The sequence below is a fragment of the Hemiscyllium ocellatum genome, chromosome 13 (assembly GCF_020745735.1).
Source record: "Hemiscyllium ocellatum isolate sHemOce1 chromosome 13, sHemOce1.pat.X.cur, whole genome shotgun sequence".
Taxonomy (NCBI): domain Eukaryota; kingdom Metazoa; phylum Chordata; class Chondrichthyes; order Orectolobiformes; family Hemiscylliidae; genus Hemiscyllium; species Hemiscyllium ocellatum.
Genome location: NC_083413.1, coordinates 3,718,440 through 3,742,485, shown reverse-complemented (window position 1 = coordinate 3,742,485; position 24,046 = coordinate 3,718,440). Strand labels below are relative to the sequence as shown.

General features: G+C 42.4%; 1 protein-coding gene across 5 annotated transcripts in view; it reads right to left on the bottom strand.

Moving 5' to 3' along the window:
• Positions 1-757: 757 nt before the first annotated feature.
• agfg1a (ArfGAP with FG repeats 1a) overlaps positions 758-24,046 on the bottom strand; it is a 94,824-nt gene continuing 71,535 nt past the window's right edge. For 3 of the 5 annotated variants that reach the window (XM_060833981.1, XM_060833983.1, XM_060833984.1), the window contains 5 exons: positions 21,291-21,367; positions 15,968-16,051; positions 3,002-3,157; positions 2,819-2,913; positions 760-1,116 (listed from right to left, as the gene is read on the bottom strand). In XM_060833981.1, the coding sequence (XP_060689964.1) occupies positions 1,057-1,116; positions 2,819-2,913; positions 3,002-3,157; positions 15,968-16,051; positions 21,291-21,367 (472 nt within the window). In that variant the 3' untranslated portion in view covers positions 760-1,056. Of the gene's footprint in view, positions 1,117-2,818; positions 2,914-3,001; positions 3,158-15,967; positions 16,052-21,290; positions 21,368-24,046 lie in introns of all 5 variants that reach the window. The other 2 variants (XM_060833986.1, XM_060833982.1) reach the window with 2 other exon arrangements.

Here is a 24,046-nt window from a genome sequence, read left to right as displayed (position 1 = left end):
CACTTTACCTGTATTTTATATTGGATACACATGACGATAAATGATTCAATTCAACAGATTTATTTGAAATCATAAGCTTTTGAAGTGTTGTTCCTTCATCAGGTGATGAGCGGTCCTAATGCTTGTGATTTCAAATAAACCTGTTGGACTATAACCTGGTGTCATGTGACTTGTGGCTTTGTCCACCCTAGTTCAACACCAGCACCTCCACATCATTCCAAAGAAGAGCTATACCAGACTCAAAACAGTAACTGTTTCTCTCGCCCAGATGCTGCAAGGTCTGCTGTCTTTGTACAGCATTCTGTTTTTATAACAGATTTCCAGCATCTGCAGCATTTTGCTTTTATTTGAGTAGTCAGTTATATATTAAACATTTTCTACACTCAATTCCATATGTAATAACAACACAACAATCACAAAAATACAGCAATTAAAATCTTCTTGGAGATTTTTACTAATATTGTATTTATTTTGTCAATTGCAAACTTTGTAGCAAAACATGATTTTCTTTATTAGGCAGAGATGCAGTTTTCTACATACTCAGAATATAAATAAGAGAATTTTCCTCTGAGAAAGAAAATCTTCTTTTCAGTCACCAAATGAATAACCTAGTTTATCTAAAACTAGAACTTAAAAGGCCAATGTTACAGCAATTTCATCCTTATAGATACAGCAACTTTATTATGATTCTTTCTGCTCAGTAACATTTCACATTAACATAAATGTGTTAAATTACAAATACTGATCTGCACAACTAGCTAATTTCTAAGAAAAAATATGTACAGTACTGCAGAGCAATGAAAGAAGTGCAATAACTTAAACATTAATCCATTTCAATATACATGATATGGCTACATCTTGTACCTTCTTACCAAATAATGGTTAAATAAAGGACAGATGGAAAGTCCTTCCTTTCTGCAAATATCACCCCATTATACAAAAGACAGGCTTTAGAGACTCCTCTGATTAAAGCTAAGATCAGTGAACAACACAACTGTGCGAGAGATCTGGAGACGTCACGCATCAACATCACACTCCTGACAGTAACTGAGTGGGCTATAAGAATGGGTTGGTTGAGGAGCTTCCTGTTGGAAACTGCCCCATTGGAGCTCCGGCCTGTGGGAAGGATAACAAGAAATCGACAATAAACATGATCTGATTTTTAAAAAAAAACGTCTATAATCTGAGAACAGTAAAGAATAAATATTCAGAGTAAATCAGGACATTTTCTAAGAAGTCGAGAGTGTGGTGCTGGAAAAGCACAGCTGGTCAGGTAGCATTCAAGGAGCAGGAGAATTGACCGAGTCTCATTCCTGATGAAGGGCTTATGCCTGAAACGGCGATTTTCCTGCTCCTTGAATGGTGCCTGACCTGCTGTGCTGTTCCGGTAATCACACTCTTGACTCTGATCTCCAACATCTGCAGTCCTCACTTTGTCCCATTTTCTAAGAAGTGTCTATTAAAAGTGTCTATTGCTCATAAGCCACATATGTACACACCCATGTCAAATTTGTTCTGTTTTAGTAAATACTTTTTAAAACAAAATGTCCTAAGTCAGTACTTGGCAATATTATTTCTCATCACACATCCACCATACTGCTTCAAAACAGATCCATCGAAACTTGCATTCTTTCTACAAACAGTTTCAGCTTTGCTGACATCACAAATATTAGAACATTATTACAATACTGTATTCAAAGATTTATTTTCAATAATTCAACCTCGAGAAAATGTCTAGTTAACAACAGATTAGTGTACAAGCAACAAAGCAGGTAGACAAGATAGTGAAATTGGCATTTTTCTTTGATTGGTCAGAGTACTGAGTACAGGAGTCGGGAGGTCATGTTGCAGCTGTACAAGACATTGGCTAGGCCACTGTTGGAATACTGCATGCAATTCTGGTCTCCATCCTATCGGAAGGATGTTGTGAAACTTGAAAGGGTTCAGAAAAGATTTACAAGGATGTTGCCAGGGTTGGAGGATTTGAGCTAGAGGGAGAGGTGAATAGGCTGGGGCTGTTTTCCCTGGAGTGTTGGAGGTTGAGAGGTGATCTCATAGAGGTTTATAAAATCATGAGGGGCATGGATAGAGTAAATAGACAAAGACTTCCCTGGGATGGGAGAGACCAAAACGAGAGGGCATAGGTTTAGGATGAGACGGGAAAGATATAAAAGAGACCTGAGGGGCAACGTTTTCACTCAGAGGGTGGTACATGTAGGGGTGAGCTGCCAGAGGAAGTGGTGGAGGCTAGTACAATTACAACATTTAAAAGGCATCTGGATGGGTAAAGGACTAGGAAGGGTTTGGAGGGATATGGGCCGGGTGCTGACAAGTGGGACTAGATTGGGTTGGGATATCTGGTCGGCACGGACGAGTTGAACCGAAGGATCTGTTTCTGTGCTGTACATCTCTATGACTGTAACTGGGACAAAAGACCCAAGATGCCTTTAAAATCTTCACAAATGTTACTGGAACTCAGATTTTTAGACCAAAGGAGCACTGTGAGCTAATATGCAATGCTTTATACTAATTGACATCTTCCTTTGAATGCATAATCAAAAATGTAGAGGACTAATTTCTTTTCCCATTTTTAAAAATTCACTCACTGGCGGGCCCAGCATTTACAACCTATCCCCAGTTACCATTCAGAAGGTGGTGCTGAACTGCTCCTAGAGCTGTTGCAGTAAACCTCCGTGTAAGTACATGTTGTAGTTAATATTGGAAAATGGAAAGCTAGGAATAGTCCACTGTGAGAGAAAGTTCTGGAATAGATCAGCGACGAAAAGATAGTTTAAAAAAAAACAAAAGCTGACATTACCAGAAAGGGATTACTCGACACTGTTGACGCTGCCAATGGCTGACCATATGGCATGACCATCGGTTTCGGTTGCCCGAATGAACCAAACCCTCCACCTGAAGGAATAAAAAGCAAAACATTTAACAAGAGGAGAGTTTATAATTGGAAAAACAATGCAAAGACAAGAAATTCTATTGATATTACCAACTGGCTGCTGTGGAAATGCTGAATGCTGTGGAAAGGTCACAGGGCCAGCTAAGACAGGCTGCTGGAAGCCACCACTAAAGCTGGTGGGAAGGGTATATCCCGCTGGACTGGCAAACAATGTTGGCATGCTCATTGATGCTGTTCCAAAGCTTACTGTTTCACAAAGAAAGGAAAAAATCAAGTTCAAAAGACTCATTCCCAATCTACAGAAGACTTTACAAAGGATGCTTCTAACTTGCTTAAATGGACAGCAATCACATGACTGGGTGAGTATAAGTGCTGATTTTGCTTTAAACTAGAGCACAAACAACACAATATGTTGAGCAATATACAATTTTTAAACAGCTATGCTAAAGGTTCAAAATAGAAAAACAAAAAATGTTCAGAACAGCTATTTCGAGCATACAATCCAAAACATAAATGTGATATTCTCAACATTTGGATAAGATTGATGTATGTTATTGAGCATCCTTTGAAATGAGAGTAGTAGGAATATTACTGAACATGTAATCAAGAGTAGAGCACACATCTTCAAATGTCACCCCTTTGGTAGTGTGCGAAATGGAATTCAATTTGAAAGTTTGTTCAGTAGAAGCAGCTGGATATCTGGTCATCTTGAAACGAAGGGTCTGTTTCCATGCTATGCATCTCTATGACTATCTCTAAGAAAGCTGTTGACCTTACTTGGTCTGGCCTGATTGAGTATCTCGGGCAACATTTAGACTACTAATACTTAATGACAAACTGAAGTATACTGTCATTAGAACTGGTAACAAGGAGACAACCCAGCACCTTTCACTTTGTGAACAGTAACAAATGCCTGTGTTTCTTGTAGCGCCGATTTCCTGTGAATGACTGATTAACATGGAGCAAGTGTAACCATAGAAAAATAACAGTGTCATAGAAACTGAGTCTTAATCACTAATAGGGCCTTCAAAATTGTAATTACCAAAAAGAGCAGGAGCCCAATTCTGAACAACTCATTTTGCCCCAATCAAACATGTGCAATGTGAACTACGAGAATCCCTTCTTATAATTTAGAACAAGTTGTGGTGATGAAAGATGCTATCAAAATAGAACTCTTGAACTAAGCTTGTGGTAGCTGCCAGCAGTGCGCATTTACACCATAGTTAGAAAAATGAATCTTGAAGAAAAGATTTAAGAGCATTTAAAATCAGGTAGCACATTACTTTGGCAGTACACAGTGCTGTGAAATGATAAAACACAATCTCATGCAGCAAAATGCTTTCCTGGTGAATAACTGATAATTAATTGTTTGACTATCAATGTTAACCTAGAAGCGCCTGCAAGCTTTTCACTTACACATTCAGAAACAGAATGAAACATGACAAGTAATAAAGCCACTCCAACTTGTGACTCTGATTTATGAGTCCACACCTGAAACAACTTGGCTGTTCTCCGCACAGTTGCTGCCTGATTCACCCAGACTAGAGAAGTGAAGAAACAGTAGAAAGTGAGGACTGCAGGTGCTAGACAGCACAGCTGAGGAATTTGGAACTGAAAAAGCACAGCAGGTCAGGCAGCATCTGAGCAGCAGGAAAATTGATGTTTCAGGCATAAACCCTTCCTCAGGAATGGTGATGGGAGATGAGGTTGTGATCGAGGGGGCAGTAGGAAGAGACGTCTTCAAGTTGGCGCCAAGGCTTCATCGGTGTAGAGGTCAGTGGGCCAAACTACCACTGCACCCCCTTGTCCACAGGTTTGATGGTGAGGTTGCAGTTGGAGCAGAGGGAGTGGAGGCCTGTGCATTACGAGGGTGAGGGGTTGGAGTGGGAGAGAGGGATGGACAGGTTGAGGCGGTCAGTTGGAGTTGAGGAGATTGAGGGTGGGTAACAGACCAGCACGGAGTGTCAGAATAGATGGATTATGTTGGAGGCTGGAGAAGGGGTCCTTGGAGGATGGGTGGCAGCCTTCATGGAAATGGTAAACACTGAGGTGGCGGAACAAAAATTCAAAGAAACAGTCAACATTTTCATCTCACATTTGTATGTAATAGATAAACACCAAAAGAACTGCGGATACTGTAAATCAGAGACAAAAGTGGAAGTTGCTGGAAAAGCTCAGCAGGTCTGGCAGCATCTGTGAAGTGAAATCTGAGTTAATATTCCTCCGATGCTGCCACACCTGCTGAGTTTTTCCAGCAATTTCTATTTTTGTCCCTGTATGTATTGGCTTTAATAAAGGTGTTGAACAGAGTTAGGATTCGGATAACCTTTAAACCCTGCAGAGCCAAGTGGCCTAGGAGCAAACATTTCCTACTTGACATGAGTTGGGCAGTAGAATTGCCGACAACTGAGGGACTGTACTCCATAGCACAACTGGCTGTTAAAAACCCATCTGGCTCACTAATGTCTTTTAGGAAAGGAATTCTCCTGCCTTACCTCGCTTGGTATTTGTGTGAGACCAGACCTACGGCAGTGTAGTTGATAATTAGCAATACCTATAACCCGCTGAAAAAAATGTAAATTAAAAACAAGTCTATTTGGTTTAAAAACGAGCCCAGGCCATTTAATGCCTAGTTTGAAAAAGCTTTCAATTCAGTTACTCATGCAATAACTTAATGAGCATCCAAATTTCTAAAGCATGGAAAATCTGCACATGATACTTACATTGATTTTGTTTTGAAAACCAAGTGCATAGAGTCATACAGCACAGACACAGACCCTTTGGTTCAACCAGTCCATGCCAAACATGATCCCAAACTAGTCCCACCTGCCTACTCCTGGCCCATATCCCTCCAAATCTTTCCTATTCATGTATCTATCCAAATGTTTTTTTAAATGTTGTAGTTGTACCCACATCCACCACTTTCTCAGGAAGTTCATTCCACACACGAACCACTGTGTAAAAAACATACTTCTTTTGTCTTTTTTGAATCCTTCTCTTCTCACCTTAAAAATGCTCCCCCCCCATCTTTAAATTCCCCATCTTGGGGAAAAGACCTCTCATTACTTTATAAACTTCTATCAGGTCACCTCTCAACCTCCTGTGCGCCAGTTGAAAATAGTCCCAGCCTATCCAGCCTTTCTTTTACAACTCAAACTTGCATATCCGGCAACATCCTGGTAAATTATTCTGAACCCTCTGCAGCTTGATAAAATCCTTCCTATAACAGGGTGATCAGAACTGGATACAGTATTCCAGAAGAGGCTTCACCAATGTCCTGTAAAACCTAAACACTTGTATTCAAAGGACTGAGCAATGAAGGCAAGTGTGCTAATGGCGTTTTGGCCATTTGTCAATGTGTCACATATTATCCAGTATTTAATAACTTCTTCAAAGAGAGATCCACCATAACATTAATGTATTGCTTCTATATTCAACTCCTTTAGACTGTGGTGTTCACTAGATTTGGTTTGATAGCGGCGTTTGAAATTTGTGTTTATGTCTGTTCTTCCCTGCCACCCTTCAAGCATCAAAGACAGATCCCAATGTTTACAGAATTGCTAAAATATCAACTGGTTAGGAGCTCATTTGAATTATCAAATGACAAGGTGATGAAAACACAGGTAAAAGTTACAGCAGCAGGTACCGAGGCAAGAGAAGGTGTGGGCGATGAAGCAGGCATTTGTGACAAAAGCTGTGATGTCAGAAGCTCAGGTTATAAATAACAGGATTTAACATGGTCTTCTTCCTACAGGAAGGATGTTGTGAAACTTGAAAGGACTCAGAAAATATTTACAAGGATGTTGCCAGGGTTGGAAGGTTTGAGCTATAGAAACAGCTAAATAGGCTGGGGCATTTTTCCCTGGAGCATTGGAGGCCAAGGGTGACCTTATAGAGGTTTACAAAATCATAAGGGGCATGGATAGGATAAACAGACAAGGTGTTTTCCCTGGGGTGGGGGAGTCCAGAACTAGAGGGCATATGTTTAGGGTGAGGGTGAAAGATATAAGAGACATCTAAGGGGCAACTTTTTCGTGCAGAGGGTGGTACGTGTATGGAATGAGCTGCCAGAGGAAGTAGTGGAGGCTAGTACAATTGCAACATTTAAAAGGTGTTTTGATGGGGATATAAATAGGAAGGGTTTGGAGGGATAAAGGTCAAGTGCTGGCAAATGGGACTTGATTAGGTTAGAGTATCTGGTTGGCATGGATGAGTTGGACCAAAGGGTCTGTTTCTGTGCTGTCCATCTCTATGACTATAAACGACCACAAAAGGAAACTGAATGAGGGCAACTGTACAGATTTGTGGAGTTTGAACATAGAACAATACAGCGCAGAACAGGCCCTTCGGCCCTCGATGTAGCCCTCGACCTGTGATTTAATCTAAGCCCATTCCCCTACACTATCCCATTATCGTCTACATGCTTATTCAAGCACTGTTTAAATGCCCCTAATGTAGCTGAGTTAATGACATTGGCAGGCAGGGCATTCCACACCCTTACCACTCTGAGTTAAGAACCTGTCTCTAGCATCTGTCTTAAACCTATCACCCCTCAATTTGCAGCTATTACCCCTCGTACAAGCAGATGTCATCATCCTAGGAAAAAGAATCTCACTGTCTTACCCTATCTAATTCTCTTGTATGTCTCTATCAAGTCCCCTTTTAGTCTTCTTCTCTCCAATGAGTACAGACCCAAGTCCCTCAGCCTTTCCTCATAAGACCTTCCCTCCAGACCAGGCAACATCCTGGTAAATCTCCTCTGCACCTTTTCCAATCCTTTCACATCGTTTGCATAGAATATGATGGCTTTAGTGCTTCCTAATTTTAAGTGTAGGAAATGATAGCTCCCTCAGATCTGGATGCCCAGAAAGAATTTTTATGTCAGGAAAAGTGAAGGGATTAAGTGGCATGGTGGACTAGGAAGGAGCCTGGTGCTGTCAGAGTCCACATGGCCTTCTTGTTTTCAAATGACGTTGTCAAGTATGTAAGAAGAGGGGTCAAAAAGATACACCACTGGGGACTCCAGAGGTAAGGGCTTCAGGGCAGATTACAAAGACATTACTGAAGTGTAGCCCCAATGAATTTTTTGTTCCTGTCCAGGAGCAGCGGGAGACAGAGCGGAGGTGACGTTGGAGAGGAGGTTACCGGGAAGGTAAGGACTTAGTATAAATTTGGGCAGCAGCTAAACTCGAGATAGTACACTGTAGTACCTCGTATAACCAGAACAAAAAGGACTCTCTCAGGGAAGTTTTTAAAAATTTTTTTTCATATATTTAAGTGCATTGTTTGGTTTGAGTTAGTTGATATAAAGCTAAGGCTTCCAATGGCAGGGGACCTCAGACCTGTGGCATGTGCCTCTTGCCTGATGTGGGAGCTCAGGGACGTGGCTGACGTTCCTGCCTCTTTCACTTGCAGGAAGTGTGCCCAGCTACAGCTCTTGTTTTACCACATGACGGCTCTAGAGTTGTGGATGGACTCACTGTGGAGCATCCGTGATGCTGAGGTGGTTGTGGATAGCACGTTTAGTGAATTGGTCACAGCACAGGTTAGGATTGCTGAGGGAGACAGTGAATAGGTGACCAAAAGACAGAAAAAGAGTAGGATGGCAGTGCAGGTGTCTCCTGCGTCATCTCCCTCCAAAACAGGTATACTGTTTTGGATACTGTTTGGGGGGGGGGGGGGGGGGGGGAAGAAGAAGAGGGGAAGATGACTCACCAGGGGAGGGCAGCAGTTGCCAGAAAGATGGCACTGTGGTGGGCACTGTTGTTCAGAAGGACAGGAAAACGTCTCTTAGGGCCATTCTATTGTGAGGGGAGTAGATAGGCAGTTCTGTGGCTGAAAACAGGACTCCAAGATGGTATGTTGCCTCCCAGGTGCTCGGGTCAGGGATGTCACTGATCGGCTGCAGAGCATTCGAAAAGGGGAGGGTGAACAGCCAGTTGTCTTGGTGCATATAGGCACCAACGATACAAGTAAAAAAATGAGATCAGACCCTGAAAGCAGAATTCAGGGACCTCAGAGAGAAGAGGAGGACCTCAAAGATAGTGATCTCAGGATTACTGCCAGTGCCACGTGCTAGCCAGTGTAGAAATGAAAAAATAGACAGGATGTACACGTGGCTTGAGGGATGGTGTAGGAGGGAGGGGTTCAGGTTTATGGGACATTGGGACCGGTTCTGAGGAAGGTGGGACTATTACAAATTGGACGGTCTACACCTGAACCAAACTGGAACTAATGTCCCTTGGGGGAGATTTTGCTACTGCTGTTGGGAAGGTTTTAAACTAATGTGGCAGATGCTGGGAACCAGAAGAGAAACAAGTAGAAAGTGAGGTGGAAATTGGAGACTGTAAGGATCATGAAGTTAGCATTACCAAGGGGAAGAGTAGGCAGAGAGCAGATGAACGCAAAAGAACTGGCAGCTTGAAGTGCACATACTTTAATGAAAGGACTATACAGGGTAAGATGGATGAACTTAGGACTTAGATTGGTGCCTGGGAGTATGATGTTACTGCAATCACAGAGACTTGGTTGAAGGAAGGGCATGATTGGCAACTAAATGTTCCAGATATAGGCACTTCAGACAGGACAGGGAGGGAAGTAAAATGGTGGGGGGGGGGGGGGGGGGGGGGGAGAGAGGGAGGAGGAGTTGCATTGCTGGTCAGGGATTATATCATGGCTGTGCTCAAGGAGGACACTATGGAGGGCTTGGGTAGTGAGGCATTAGGGGTAGAGCTGAGAAATAGGAAGGGTGCAGTTACATTGTTGGGGTTGTATGACAGGCCTCCCAACAGGCCTCCCAATAGGTAAACAGATTATGGAGACATGGAGAAGCAGTAAGGTGGTGGTGAGGAGAGATTTTAATTTTCTCTTACACTTAGTGTCAGAGGTCTGGATGGGGCAGAATTTGTAAGAAGCATCCAGGTAAGTTTTCTAGAGCAGTACGTCAATAGTCCAACAATGGAAAGGGCCATATTGGACCTGGTACTGGGGAATGAGCCAGGCCAGGTGGTAGAAGTTGCAGTGGGGGATTTCTTTGGGAACAGTGACACAATTCTGTGAGTTTTAGAATACTCATAGACAAAGACGATAGTGGTCCTCAGGGAAGAGTACTAAACTGGGCCTGGGCCAAGGCCAATGATATCAAAATTAGGCAGGAGCTGGGAAATGTGGATTGGACACAGCTATTTGAAGAAAAGTCCACATCTGATATGTGAGAGGCTTTCAAGGATAGGTTAAAGATAGTGCAGGATGGGCATGACCCTTTGAAAACAAGGGATAGGAAAGGCAAGATTTGTGAACCATGGACGACTGGAGAAATCATGCAACTAGCCAAGTGGAAAAGGGAAGCATACGTAAGGTCCAGGCAGCTAAGAACAGAATGGGACCTAGAGGAATATCGGGAGAGTAGGACCATCGTAAACAAGGAATCAAGTGAGCTAAAAGGGGTCATGAAATAACTTTACCGAGCAGAATTACGGAGAATCCCAAGGCCTTTTATTCTTATATAAGAAGCAAGAGGTTAACCAGAGAAAGGGTTGGTCAGCACGGTGACACAATGGTTAGCTCTGCTGCCTTACAGCGCCAGAGAGGCGGGTTCAATTCCTGCCTCAGGCAACTCTCTGTGTGGAGTTTGCACATTCTCCCCGTGTCTGTGTGGGTTTCCTCCGGGTGCTCTGGTTTCCTCCCACAATCCAAAGATGTGCGGGTTAGGTGAATTGGCCATGCTAAATTGCCTGTAGTGTTAGGTGAAGGGGTAAATGTAGGGAACGTGTCTGGGTGGGTTGCGCTTCGGCGGGTTGGTGTGGACTTGTTGGGCTGAAGGGCCTGTTTCCACACTAAGTAATTTAATCTAAAAAACTAAAGGATAAGGAAGGAAGGTTGTGTGTCAAACTTGAGAAAATGACTGAGATTCTCAATGATTACTTTGCATTGGTATACAAGATAATGAGAGGAATGGATAGAGTCAATAGCCAGAGACTTTTCCCCAGGACAGGATTGACTGGTACGAGGGGTCATAGTTTTAAGACACTAGGAGAAAGGTATAGAAGGGATGTCAGAGGAAGGCTGCTTACGCAGAGAGCTGTGAATGCATCGAATGCGTTGCTAGCGATAGTGGTGGAAGCAGGGTCATTTGGGACATTTAAGCGACTGCTGGATATGCACATGGATAGCAGTGAAATGAGGTTAAATTATTTTACATTAGGATTAATGCTCGGCACAACATTGTGGGCCAAAAGGTCGGTTCTGTGCTGCACTTTTCTATGTTCTATCAATGTTCACGGAGGACCAGGTGATGATGAATGCTGAGATTATAGATAGAAGTTTGTTTACTCTGAACCATATTGACATAAGGTGGGCGAAGTGTTGGGTAGGCTAAGGGATATTAACATGGACAAATCCCCAGGACTGGATGGGATCTATCCCAGGTTGCTGAGGGAGGCGAGAGAGGAAATAGCTGGAGCCCTGACAGATATCTTTGCAGCATCCTTTAACACAGGTGAGGTTCCGGAGGACTGGAGGGTTGCTCATGTTGTCCCCCTGTACAAGAAGGGTAGTAGGGATATTCCAGGTAACTACAGACCAGTGAGCCTGACGTCGGTGGTGGGAAAGTTGCTGGAGAAGGTACTGAGGGATAAAATCTATTTATATTTGGAAAAGAATGGGCTTATCAGTAATAGGCAACATGGTTTTGTGTAGGGGAGATTGTGCCTTACCAACTTAATAGAGTTTTTTGAGGAAGTGACCAAGTTGATAGATAAAGGAAGGGCTGTAGATGTTATATATATATATATATATATATATATATATAGACTTTAGTAAGGCGTTTGATAAGGTTCCCCATGGTAGACTAATGGAGAAAGTAAAGTCATATGGTGTGCAGGGTGTTCTAGCGAGGTGAATAAAGAACTGGTTGAGCAACTGGAGACAGAGTAGTAGTTGAAGGGACTTTCTCGAAACGGAGAAAGGTGACCAGTGGTGCTCCACAGGGGTCAGTGTTGAGGCCACTGTTGTTCATGATATATATAAATGAACTGGAAGAGGGCATTTTTGGTCTGATCATCAAGTTTGCAGATGACACGAGGATTGGTGGAGCAGCAGAAAGCACAGGGGACTGTCAGAGAATACAGGAGGATATAGATAGACTGGAGAGCTGGGCGGAGAAGTGGCAGATGGAGTTCAATCAAGGCAAATGTCAGGTGATGCATTTTGGGAAGTCTAGTTCTAGAGCGAACTATACAATAAACGGAAAAGCCTTGGGAAAAGTTGATGAGCACAGAGATCTGGGAGTGCAGGTCCATTGTACCCTGAAAATGGCTGAACAGGTGGATAGAATGGTCAAGGAGGCATATGGTATGCTTGCCTTCATTGGGCAGGGTATTGGGTATAAGAACTGGCAGGTCATGTTAAAATTGTACAAGACATTGGTTCAGCCACATTTAGTAGTAAAAATTTCCGATTCCTGATGAAGGGCTTTTGCCCGAAACGTCAAATTTCCTGTTCCTTGGATTCTGCCTGACCTGCTGCGCTTTAACCAGCAACATATTTTCAGTTCAGTCACATTTAGAATACTCTGTACAGTCTGGTCGCCACGTTATCAAAAGGATGTGGACGCTTTGGAGAGGGTGCAGAGATGGTTTATGAGGATGTTGCCTGGTATGGAAGGTGCTAGCTATGAAGAGAGGTTGAGTAGGTTAGGTTTGTTTTCATTAGAAAAAGAAGAGGGTGGATAGAGGTAAGGTTTTTCCCAGGGTGAAGGATTCAATAACGAGAGGTCACGCGTTCAAGGTGAGAGGTGAAATGTTTAAGGAAGATACACGAGGCAAGTACTTTACACAGAGGGTGGTGGGTGTCTGGAATGGTAGATTCATTTAAAGTGCGTCTGGACAGATGCATGAGTAGGTGGGGAGCAGAGGGATACAGATGCTGAAGAATTGGGCGATAGGTTTAGACAGTGGATTTGGATCGGCACAGGCTTGGAGGGCAGAAGGGCCTGTTCCCGGGCTGTACATTTTCTTTATGCGTTGTTCATTGAATTGAACAACAGATGTGAAGCTTTGCAAAATGATGTGCTTGACCACGTGAATGGCTACAGAGAGGTTGTGAAGGACAAGAAGAGATAGTATACTACAATCAGATTTATTGATGGTGCAATTTGCGACTTTATTAAGGGTTGTTCGACTGATATGATAGTAACAGAAGACTGAACAAGGTAAAATTCAAACCTGGATCTGCAGAAAACATAGAAGCAATTTGCAAAGCGACAGTGTGTGGAAGAACTTTGACAAAGGTAGATAAAGTGAATAAATGGCAAAAAGGAGGTCTGAAAGGCAGGCTGTTCAACAAGGGTGTTAACTGTGGATCTGAAAAGGAAGGGTGCAGTGCAGGAAGAGTGGAATGTAAGCTAATAAGGAGGTCAGGACAGAGAGTTAGATAATCCTCGTATCTGCAGAAATGGAATCAAGTGCATAGGAGGTTGGTCTTAAGTCTGTTGTCCCCAGAAACTGGAATTGCTTTCAAGAATCTGCTAAATTCAGGTCATTCTGCTATAATGCAATGGTTGTGTTCCTCTGCAACCTCATGCTATAAAAAAATCACGCTATGGGAAACCACTATAGAAATTGCACTGTAGAAGACTGCATAATGGAAACCCTACTATATCCGTTCAGCAGAAAGTGCATTACGTAAACATCATACATAATTTAGAATGACGTTACAGCTAATTCCTGCTCATGAAATGCGTGTTATAGAAAGCCATCTGTAGCCAAAAGACACGCTAGGATAAGTCATCTTGAAATGAGGTGGCTCCACTGAGAAATTTTGACTACAGTATGCAATTACCTTTTGATGTACAGGCTAAGGAAGGCCATGTTCACTTGGCATTGTTTGTTCTATGTGATTCTAATAAGGTGCAATGCATTTGCTTAAAATTGCGGAACCTTTGGCTTCATTATTACAGCAAACAACTGGTGTTGGAATTTCTTTTTAAAGGTGAGTTGTCTTCAAGGGCCTGTCTACATGCACCACTTTCATTTCAAGGGCTTTCCCTGGGAGTGGGTTGCGGGGGGTGGTGGTGGTAATGGAGCAGACTAGGAAAATGTAATTGGACAGGAGGATAAAGTCATTGAATGAGGTGCCATGATTCAGAATCCTACAGTAGGATGGACTTTTACAATCGGATTCTCAGAACTTTAAAAGGGGAGTGGAGCTTCCTGAAAAGGAAATCCTTTTCTCCCCCCGTTTGTTTATGGGATTGGGGTGTCACTGGCTGGGTCGGTACTTATTGCCCATCCATAATTATCCTGGAGGTGCTGGTGAGTTGACATCCTGAATTGCTGTAGTCCTTGGGCATGTAGGGATGTTAGAAAGGGTATTCCAGCATTTTGACCCAATGATAGTGAAGGAATAGTGATATATGTCCAAGTCAGGTTGGTGAGTGGCTTGGAGGGCAACTTGCAGGGGGTGGTGTTCCCAAGTATCTGCTGTCCTTGTCCTTCTAGATGGAAGTGATCATGGGCTTGGAAGGAACTGTCTAAGGAGCCTTTGAGATTTTCTGCAGTGCACCTTGAAGACTGTACACACAGCTACTTGAGTTTGGTGGAGGGAGTGGATGTGGTGTCAATTAAGTGGGCTGCTTTGTCCTGGACGGGGTTGAGCTTCCTGAGTGTTGGTGGAGCTGCAGCCAGCCAGTCAAGTGGGAGTATTCCATCACTGTGCCTTGTAGATACATTTGTTTGTCATGTTTACCCATTAAAAGACTGGCTCACCATAATTATGTCCCCCATCCCTATTAAGTTCTGAGAGTGAGTGAGAATTCCTTTATTTCCTTCTGCATATAAAAGATGACAAACGGTGGGGGGGGGGGGGGGGGGTCAATGTTCTTGCTGGACATTAAGCGTGAGTAGCCGTTGCTTTGTCCTCTATGACATGCCATCATCGAGATCAGATGACAGTAGTCTGCAGGAAGGCAGCAAGGAGTGTAATAGGCACAAGTTAAGAAGGCTGGCCAAGGGTGACGGGCCGACACCATGGAAGGCAGGCAGGCAGGGAGGCTGGCAGGCAGGCAGGGAGGCTGGTTTGCTAGAATATTTATCTAGGAGAAATTGAGGATTGCAAATGCTGGATAACAGTGTTGAAAAATGTGCCACTGAAAAGCACAGCAGTTCAGACAGTATCTGAGGTACAGGAGAGTTGATGTTTCGGGTGAAAGCCCTTCATCAGGAATATTTAGTTGCCTGTGTCTGCTCAGAGCTTGGTGATGCACTGAATCAAGGAATTCCTGTCCAGGAGCTGTGAAAATTAACGGCTGGACCTTTGACCCTGGAAGTAATGCTTACTTTTTGCTCAATCCTTAAAACTCCTCAGTGGAACATTGTCCTTCAAGTTCATGGATGTTTGAGCTCACATCCCCAGATTCCAGAGCTCATAACAATATGTTAAAAGAAAATGCTGTTTAAGTACACAGCCTTTTGGTTTTCACAGTAGTTTCATTTGAAAATGTACTTCAGCTTTTGAAAATTGAGTCAAGACCAGACAAGAAACAGGATAAAAATATGATCAGTTCCCCATCCACTAGTCCCTTATTACCCTCTGTAAGATTGGGTTATATTCCAAGGTACAGGTTCTCTGAAAGAAATTGCTGCTGTCTAGATGTGGATGTGCAACAACAAGAATAGGTTAATGCATTAGCATCCATCAGTGACAACCTACTCAATGTGGTGCCCATTGTAACCATTTCTACAATGCTACTAATACATCAATTAAAATCAATAATGGGGTCTTTATTTAGACAAATCTTTATGAGCAAAATTGTATCTTGAGCTACCTTCACTGAATAGGATAGCAATGGTCTTACCAACTCCAATCATCAATGGCCAGTTTGTTTCCACAAGGAAGTTCTGACTTGCAAACCATAAATTGCTGACAATTGTATTTTCATTGTACTTCTAGCTCAACTTTAATGAATCCAATCTGCATTGAGTTTACAGAAACAGACATACCACATACTGAATGCAAACATGCTTCAATCACATCTTTATTAATGTTTAGTATCCATACCTGCAGTTCTCCCATTAGTCTGGAATGGGTTTGTAGCAGCAGGTGCTGGCAAAACAGGAGCTGCTACAAATGGATTAGTTGCTGCTGAAAAGACACAATCAGGAAAGACTGATTAAAGTATAGAACCTACATATGATTTGAATTATCAGCTGAGGTATGTCCAAAGACAGTAGCTTATTTTGCAACCAATGATTCACAAGAGCATTTTGTTTGAAATGAACAGCTTCGTTTGCTGTGATCACAGCAGATAAACCACTGTGTTGCTGTAATGCAGTAAAATACAGGTTTAACAGCACTTTAAAATTAATTTAACAGAAACCCAAGTAAATCCATTTTCATTTTAGCTGTTTAACTGTTGGGTGTAATCTGCTAGTAAATTCATGATGTCCATCAATAGGACTAAAATTTTCTCACAATAACATTCATTCATTTTGGATGGATTCAATCATAACCACATTTTATGTACGCCGTGTCTCAGATTAAGCTTCATATTTTGGCTATGATATACTATATCTGCATTGCCTAGTGCACAAACTTAAACTGTCTCCTCCCTATATTTTCTGCAGATTCTAAATATCTTGCTCTCACTCTACTGTGCTGTCTACTCTAGTTCTCTCTCTCTCTATTTTGGCAGATCTTTTCACTTGCACAGCTTCTTCATTAATCTGTCAACACACAGCACCCTTGTCTGCCTGACTCCCCCACGTTTGTGAAATTGATCTGGTCTTTACTGTGGCACTATCCTCAGATGAAACATTCTGCTTTCCTAAACTTGCAGAAGCTATCAGCCTCTCCTGGTAACACCCTGTCCCTCTGGGTGTCTAAAAATAAAGAATTCAAAAGAAATATTCCTTTTTACCATTCAGAACTGAATTACATTTTGAAAAAGATGTACTGTCCCAAACCTTCTCTTTAATAAGTAACGATGAAAATGTAACTCTTTTCTCTACATTTGTGTGGAAATGACAGCAAGTCTAATCTTCTGTAGGCCAATTCTTCTAAGGCAACTGAAGACTGGTTGATTTACCAAATCAAGGAATTGACTCTTGCTGAGACTGAACCATGGACCTTTCTGATTTTTACCCTCAGTAATACACATCACAATCTGCTACAGAGGGACTGTGTTTATTCCTGAAGCACATGTCAAGCATAATTTTATTGTCTGCACTAACTAGTTTAGTTAGTTGTTTACAAAGATTACAAAGGGATCTTGATCAATTGGGTCAATGCATGAGGAGTGACAGATGGAATTCAATTTGGATAATCGTGAGGAATTACATTTTGGTAAAACAAACAAGTCAGGACTTATAACATTAATGGTAGGGTCCCTCCTCCCTACCTTTTATCTTAGCCTGCTTGGCTACTCGCTCTCATTCCTGATGAAGGGCTTATGCTCGAAACGTCGAATTCCCTATTCCTGAGATGCTGCCTGGCCTGCTGTGCTTTGACCAGCAACACATTTTCTCCTGGGTAATGTTGTCAAAGAGGGACCTAGGGGTTCAGGTACATAGTTCTTTGAAAATGTCATCACAGGTAGACAGGGTGATGAAGGCAGTGTTTAGTATGCTTGCCTTTATTGCTCAGACTACTGAGCACAGAGGTTGGGACGTCATGTTGAGGTCGTACAGGATGTTGGTGGGGCCACTTTTGGAGTGATGTGAACAGTTCTGGTCACCCTGCTATAGGAAGGATATTATTAAATTGGAGAGGGTTCAATAAAGATTTTTAAAATTCTTGCTGGGAATGGAGGGTTTGAATTTGAGGATGGGCTGGAACTATTTTCACTGGCGTGTAGGAGGTTGAGGGGTGATCTTATAGAAATTTATGAAGTCATAAGGGGCATTGATAAGGTGAATAGCAAAGTCTTTTCTCTAGGCTGGGGGATTTCATAATTTTAAGGTGAGAGGAGAAAGATTTAAAAGGGACCCGAAGGGCAGCTTTCTCACATAGAGAGTGGTTCTTGTATGGAATGAACTGCCAGAGGAAGTGATAGATGCAGGTACAGTTACACTTAAAAGACATTTGGACAGATACATGAATAAGAAAGGTTTAGAGGAAAATGGGCGAAACACAGGCAAATGGGACTAGTTTAGTTTGGGAAACTTTGTCGGCATGGACGAGTTGGACTGAAGGGTCTGTTTCCGTGCTGCATGGCTCGATGATAAAAAAATTTAAACCAATTTTACACCATCTAAAATTCATTTCTTTTATTTAACAACCAAAACAGTGAAAATAAAATCCTATAAGTCTTAGTTCCCAAATTGGGGTATGATTGCAAGGCAAAGGTAAGGATTGAGATTCCTCAACATCGTCAGGGCGCCAGTGGCTCCAGGGAAAATCAGAGGGCTCGAACCTAATCCTGTGGCAGTCAGGCAACTGTCAGCTTGATGTTGAGGGATCTTGTTCCTTTACAGGATGACATCCTGCCTCCATGAGCTGGCAACCAGAGGCAGTAGGCTTGGGCAGTGTTTCAGACCTGGAAATGCCATCACTGCAGGAGACGTACCCAGCCCAAAGCAGTATGGTGGATGCCACAGTGGAACCAACAAGTCAGGCACCAGCAAAGGCTTTGGGAGCAGGCAGCAGTGGTTGATGGGGTGGCCCTTTGCGGCTCACAGAATACCAGAGAAGCTCCAGACTTTAATAGTGATGTCACCATTGAGTGACCACTACCTAAAATAAAATGCTCGTCGGTGATGAGACTAGACTTTTAAGAAGCACTTAATTGGTTACCCAAGGTCAAAACTGCCCTCTAGGAGGTTGTCTTCCATTATCCCCGTCACTGAGAAAATCCCAGGGCACAGGAAAGCAATGAGCACTCTAACCCCCGGGCTTATTTCCCAATTACTGGGACCTATCTGCCTCCCAATCCACTGCCAGGTTTCTATTAAATTCAGCTCATTTAGTGTTCTCACACTCTCAAGGCAGCCCGAAGTTCTTTATGGATACTAAAATACCTTTGAGTGTAGTCACTGTTGCTCCATAGGCAAATACAGCAGTTGAAGAGTGCAGCACTGGAAAAGCACAACAGGTCAGGCCGCATCCAAGGAGCAGGAAAATCGACGTTTCAGGTGCAAGCCTTTCATCAGGAATTAGGTTTGTGGCCCAAGGAGGCTGAGAGATAAATGGGAGGGGGTGGAGCTGGGGGGTGGGGAGGAAGGAGGGTGGTGGGGGAGGTTGCTGAGGATGCGATAGATAGATAAAATTAAGGGTGAAGATGATAGATCAGATTGGAGGGCGGAGCAGATGGTGGGAAGGAAGACGGACAGGTAGGACAAATCGAGGGTGGTGCCGAGTTGGAAAGTTGGATCGGAGATAAAGTTTGGAGCAGGGGACGATGGGGGCTGGGATGGGGAGAGGTAGTGGAGGGGAAATGAGGAGACTGGAGAAATCCACATTAATTCCATGTGGTTGGAGGATTCCAAGGTGGAAGATGAGGCGTTCTTCCTCCAGGCATCAGGTGGTAAGGGTTTGATGGTGGAGGCGGCTCAGGACCTGCATGTCCTTGGTGGAGTGGGGGGGGGGGGGGGGGGGAGGAGTTAAAATGTTTGACCATGGGGTGGTGGGGTTGTTTTGTGCGTGTGTCCTGGAGATCTTCTCTGAAGTGTTCCGCAAGTAGGCGTCCTGTCTCCCCAATGTAGAGGTGACCACATCGGGAGCAACAGATACAGCATGAAGAGTGTAGTGCTGGAAATACAGCAGTCCACTGCAGGGCAGGGCCCCTCAAACAGTAATGAGCTGATAATCGGTTTTAGGTGATGCTATTCAAGAGATAATTGGTGATCAAAAGGTTGAGAGAAATCCTTTGCTTTAACTTAGTGGCTTCGAATCTTTTACACCCGCCTAAAGGGGCGAACGTGATTTGCTGTCTTATTCAGAAGGTAATACTTTCAACAGTATGCTCTCCTGTAATGCTATATTTCAGAATCAGTTTAGATTAACTGAGGAGGCTTGGACTCCCAAATGTCTGAATCAAATTAAATGTCCAAGATTGAGGTGCTGGAAAAGCACAGGTCAGGCATGATCTGAGGAGCAGGAGAATCGACATTTCGGGCATAAGCCCTTCATCAGCAAGAGCTTATCCCCTTTCCTGATGAAGGGCTTATGCCTGAAACATCGATTCTCCTGCTCCTCGGATTCTGCCTGACCCGCTGTGCTTTTCCAGCACCACACTCTTGACTCTGATCTCCATCATCTGCAGTCTTCACTTTCTCCCTCAGATTAATGTTCCACAATTTGTTGCCAACCATCCAGTATTTATTAAGAGAGAATATCTTCATTTTTATCATTCAGATAATATTTCTCACTCAAATATGGCATCCATGATCTTTTCATCGAATGGTTACAGCACAGGAGGTCATTTAGCCCAGTGAACTTTTGCCAATTCTCTGCAACATCAATTGAATTAGCCCTATCCCTAAAATTGTGCATTTCTTTTCCTTTTGATCACCATGTTTGAACTTGTTGCCACAATCCTTTCAGGCAGCACATTCGGGATGTTTTCACCTTTATCAACTCAGTTTCTCAACATATAACAGAGATCCCTTACCAACGGAACCACAGCCATCAATCCTCACAGTATATTCTAAAGGTTCACATTCTTCCAACAGTGAAATGCCCAGAGTTGAACATGACACTCTAGTTGAGGCCAAACTCTTGTATCACAAACTAAGCTATTTGCATTTTTACCAAGAGTCATTTTTGCCATTTCAAAATGCAAACATGCTTCATTTTCCCATTTTGTGAAATATGCATACACATTAAACTTACGTAATGGAAGACTGATTGCAAATTGATAGGTTGAGAGTTACATTGTTGTGACCTGGAGAAAGCCAAATGCAGTACTGTCCCTGTTCATGTTGTGCCTTATAGCCAAGCCATATTACTACATGGAAATCTACTATGAACAAAGTAAAGTAGCAGAAATAACATTGCAAAACGAAATGCTCCATAACCTATCTTTTGAGTTTCATTTTTATTTGTTATTATTCACAGCATGAAACCACTTTCCAATCTCTAGGAGTTACAGCAAGGGGAGATTAAAGGAGTGAATGAAGGAGGGAAATTGGGGTAAAACTTATACACTAGCTTCTCTTCTTTCTTCTGGGTTGGGTTGGGATCCCAACAATAGTTCTCAGATATCAAGAATTCATCACATGAGAACAAATGGAAACAAGTTCAGTGCTCAATGACAAGTGTCAGAGCTACTTCTCAGTATAATGTTTTTCAATTTCAAATTCAGAAGCAGAAAGAGTTAGTGTTTAGTTGCAAAACTGAAACTTTTAATGTTGAACAAATAGATTTTGCAAAATAAATGGCTTACCACCAAATGCTGCAGGTATAGCACTGGCTCCAGGATGGGTCTGTACTGCTGTAGCACTTTGTACTGTCCCAAACACACTGCAGGAGAAAGCAGTCTTTAGAACAGTCTCCAGAAATAAGAAAGAGCAAGGACAGAACCAAATTCCACCAAAATTGCCATTTTCCACAAAAGCCTTTTCCTATTTTCTTTCAATCATGTGATGAGGATTAGCAATATCCGGATATAAAATTACTCAACAATTGGGTAGTTGGGGCACACTGAGCAATTTACATGCAATTCCATGGTTACAGCTGATCAAATAGGAGCCCTATAAAGTCTGAAGAGTCATTAGTCACCTTCAGACACAGCAAGCAATTTTGAAAGAAATTTAGACTCCATATACCACAGGTAAAGAGAGATACGTAACTGGGAAAAATCAGATATACCTGTTCCTTTAAGAGGTTTCAGGTCAGATCTGAGAGATCTTCACTTACTGTGTCTATAAAGACTGCCCCCTTCCTGTGTCATCTCCAGTTCATTTCGACCAGAGGCTGTACTTTCGGTTTTGTGAAGAGCTGTGATGACTCAGTCCCTTATGATCTTTAGGAAGGAGAGAAAAACCCTGCCTGTAACACTGGAATAAATAGAACTATTAAACATGCAATATTTTAGTGTGCTCAATAGACAGTTATAGGATTTGATTTAAATAACTTAAAATATGAACACATCAGAGCACAGGCTAGCTCTGTTTGTACACATCAGTGCTTGAAAGCAAGGGGTCCTCAATGAAAAATAAACCAAGAAAATTACAGGCCGTTGGGAAAACACCAAAAAAAGATTGGTCCAAAAAACAGGATCTGATAATTGTGTGAAGTCTGACTTTCATTCAAAGAGAATCTGAGGACAGGTAAAGCATTCTTTTGCTGAGAGGTTTAGAGGAACACTAGTGGGAGGAGGTCTGTATGCGGCACAGTAGGTCGGGCTAAACGGTCTGCTTCTGCACTGTGTTTCATTTGGGCATCAGCTGTGGAATACATAAATGTTTAAACACGGCTCTATCATAGACTGGAGTCTCTTGATAGTTGAGACAAATATTATGTATACTAAAGATGCCTATGAGCAGATTTTAATTGATCTGAATGTATTCACCATTGGCTGGCTGTTAAAAATAGAAAATTAATTTAGTTTGCTTATCTGATCCTAACTGAGCAGATGTTACAAACCATCAGAAGCTAGGAAATTGTTTGAATTAAATTCTTATTGTTACCACTTTTTTACATCTATTTTTAAATGATCCACATGAGGTTATTTCAATTCTGGCAAAATGCTTCTTTAAGCCAAAATCACATCTGGAAATAAATTACATTCAGCTCACATTTACAAATCTCTTTTTCGTGCAAAAATTAATTGCTGCTTAAATATGTAAGCGTGTGGAATTACTGAACAGAATCAGAACTCTGCCCTTTTTTGTGATGTGAAACCAAAATAAAAAGAATTAAAATATTACATGTTCACATCTAAGGCAAGCTGTCAATAATATCTAGCTGGATAAAGATATCCAGAGCGAGGCAGAACCCAAGGTCACAAAAAAGTGATGGTAGTTTTATTTCTCACTACAGGACACCTGCAAACAGCATATGAAATTAGTGGACATGGATTTTGACAACAGGGAGACACTGACAACTGTGATCTCTGGAGGCTGACTATTTGAAAGTACACTGGAAGAGGCAAAGAGCTCAGTTGGCTAAGAACAGCGTCCAAGGGGAAACAGAACAGTGTATCATGATCACACTTCCCCACTTTACACTCCATCTACTATTTTGTTTCTCATTTATTCATCCATCTATTTGCGCAGTCTTTGTGCCTAACTCCCTCATAACCTATTGCATCCATCCATTTTTCCTACCACCCAACCAATTGTCAAAACATGCCAAAAACCTATCACCAATTCTGTGCACTTTAGTTTTTTCTGATGATCTGTTCTTTCAGCAACTTCTTCCCTTACAGCAAAGGCAAAAGGCCTTGAGTTTAGGGCTCCCTTAATTGAGGGGTGGACTTCACAGACTGGTGACAAGATTAGAGTGGTGCTGGAAAAGCACAGCAGGTCAGGCAACAATCGAGGAGCAGGAAAATCGACGTTTCAGGTAGGAGCTATTCCTGATGAAGGGTTCCTGTCCGAAACGTCAATCTTCCAGCTCCTCAGATGCTGCCTGACCTGCTGTGCTTTTCCAGCACCACTCTAACCTTGACTCTAATCTCCAGCATCTGCAGGTCCTCCCTTTCATCCACAGATTGGTAAACCTAGTTATGTCTCCTTTATTGGACTACCTCCAGTACAAGGTTTCTTAGTAATTTATTTGCTTGATTGGATGGTTGGGTGACTGAAAGTTGCACCCATTGTGCAAATGGACAGAATCTCTGACATTGCGATGCGGAACCCTGTTAACTGTTGTCCTAGCATTTGGACTACAAATACAGCATCAAACATCTTTCAAACAGAGTTGCACTTCCAGTTTGTTCAATTCAAAGTATAAACAAACACGTAGGAATGATGTGCTTATATTAATAAGGTTCAGTATTCCAATTATCTAAAGTAGCTCTGATTAGCAGCTAGCTGCTCTACAAATTATAGAGTCATACAGCATGGAAATATACTTTTTGGTACGTGTTTGTTTGCATTTTGAATTGAACAAACTGGAAGTGCAACTCTGTTTGAAAGATGTTTAATGCTGTATTTGTAGTCCAAATGCTAGGACAACACTCAACAGGGTTCAGCA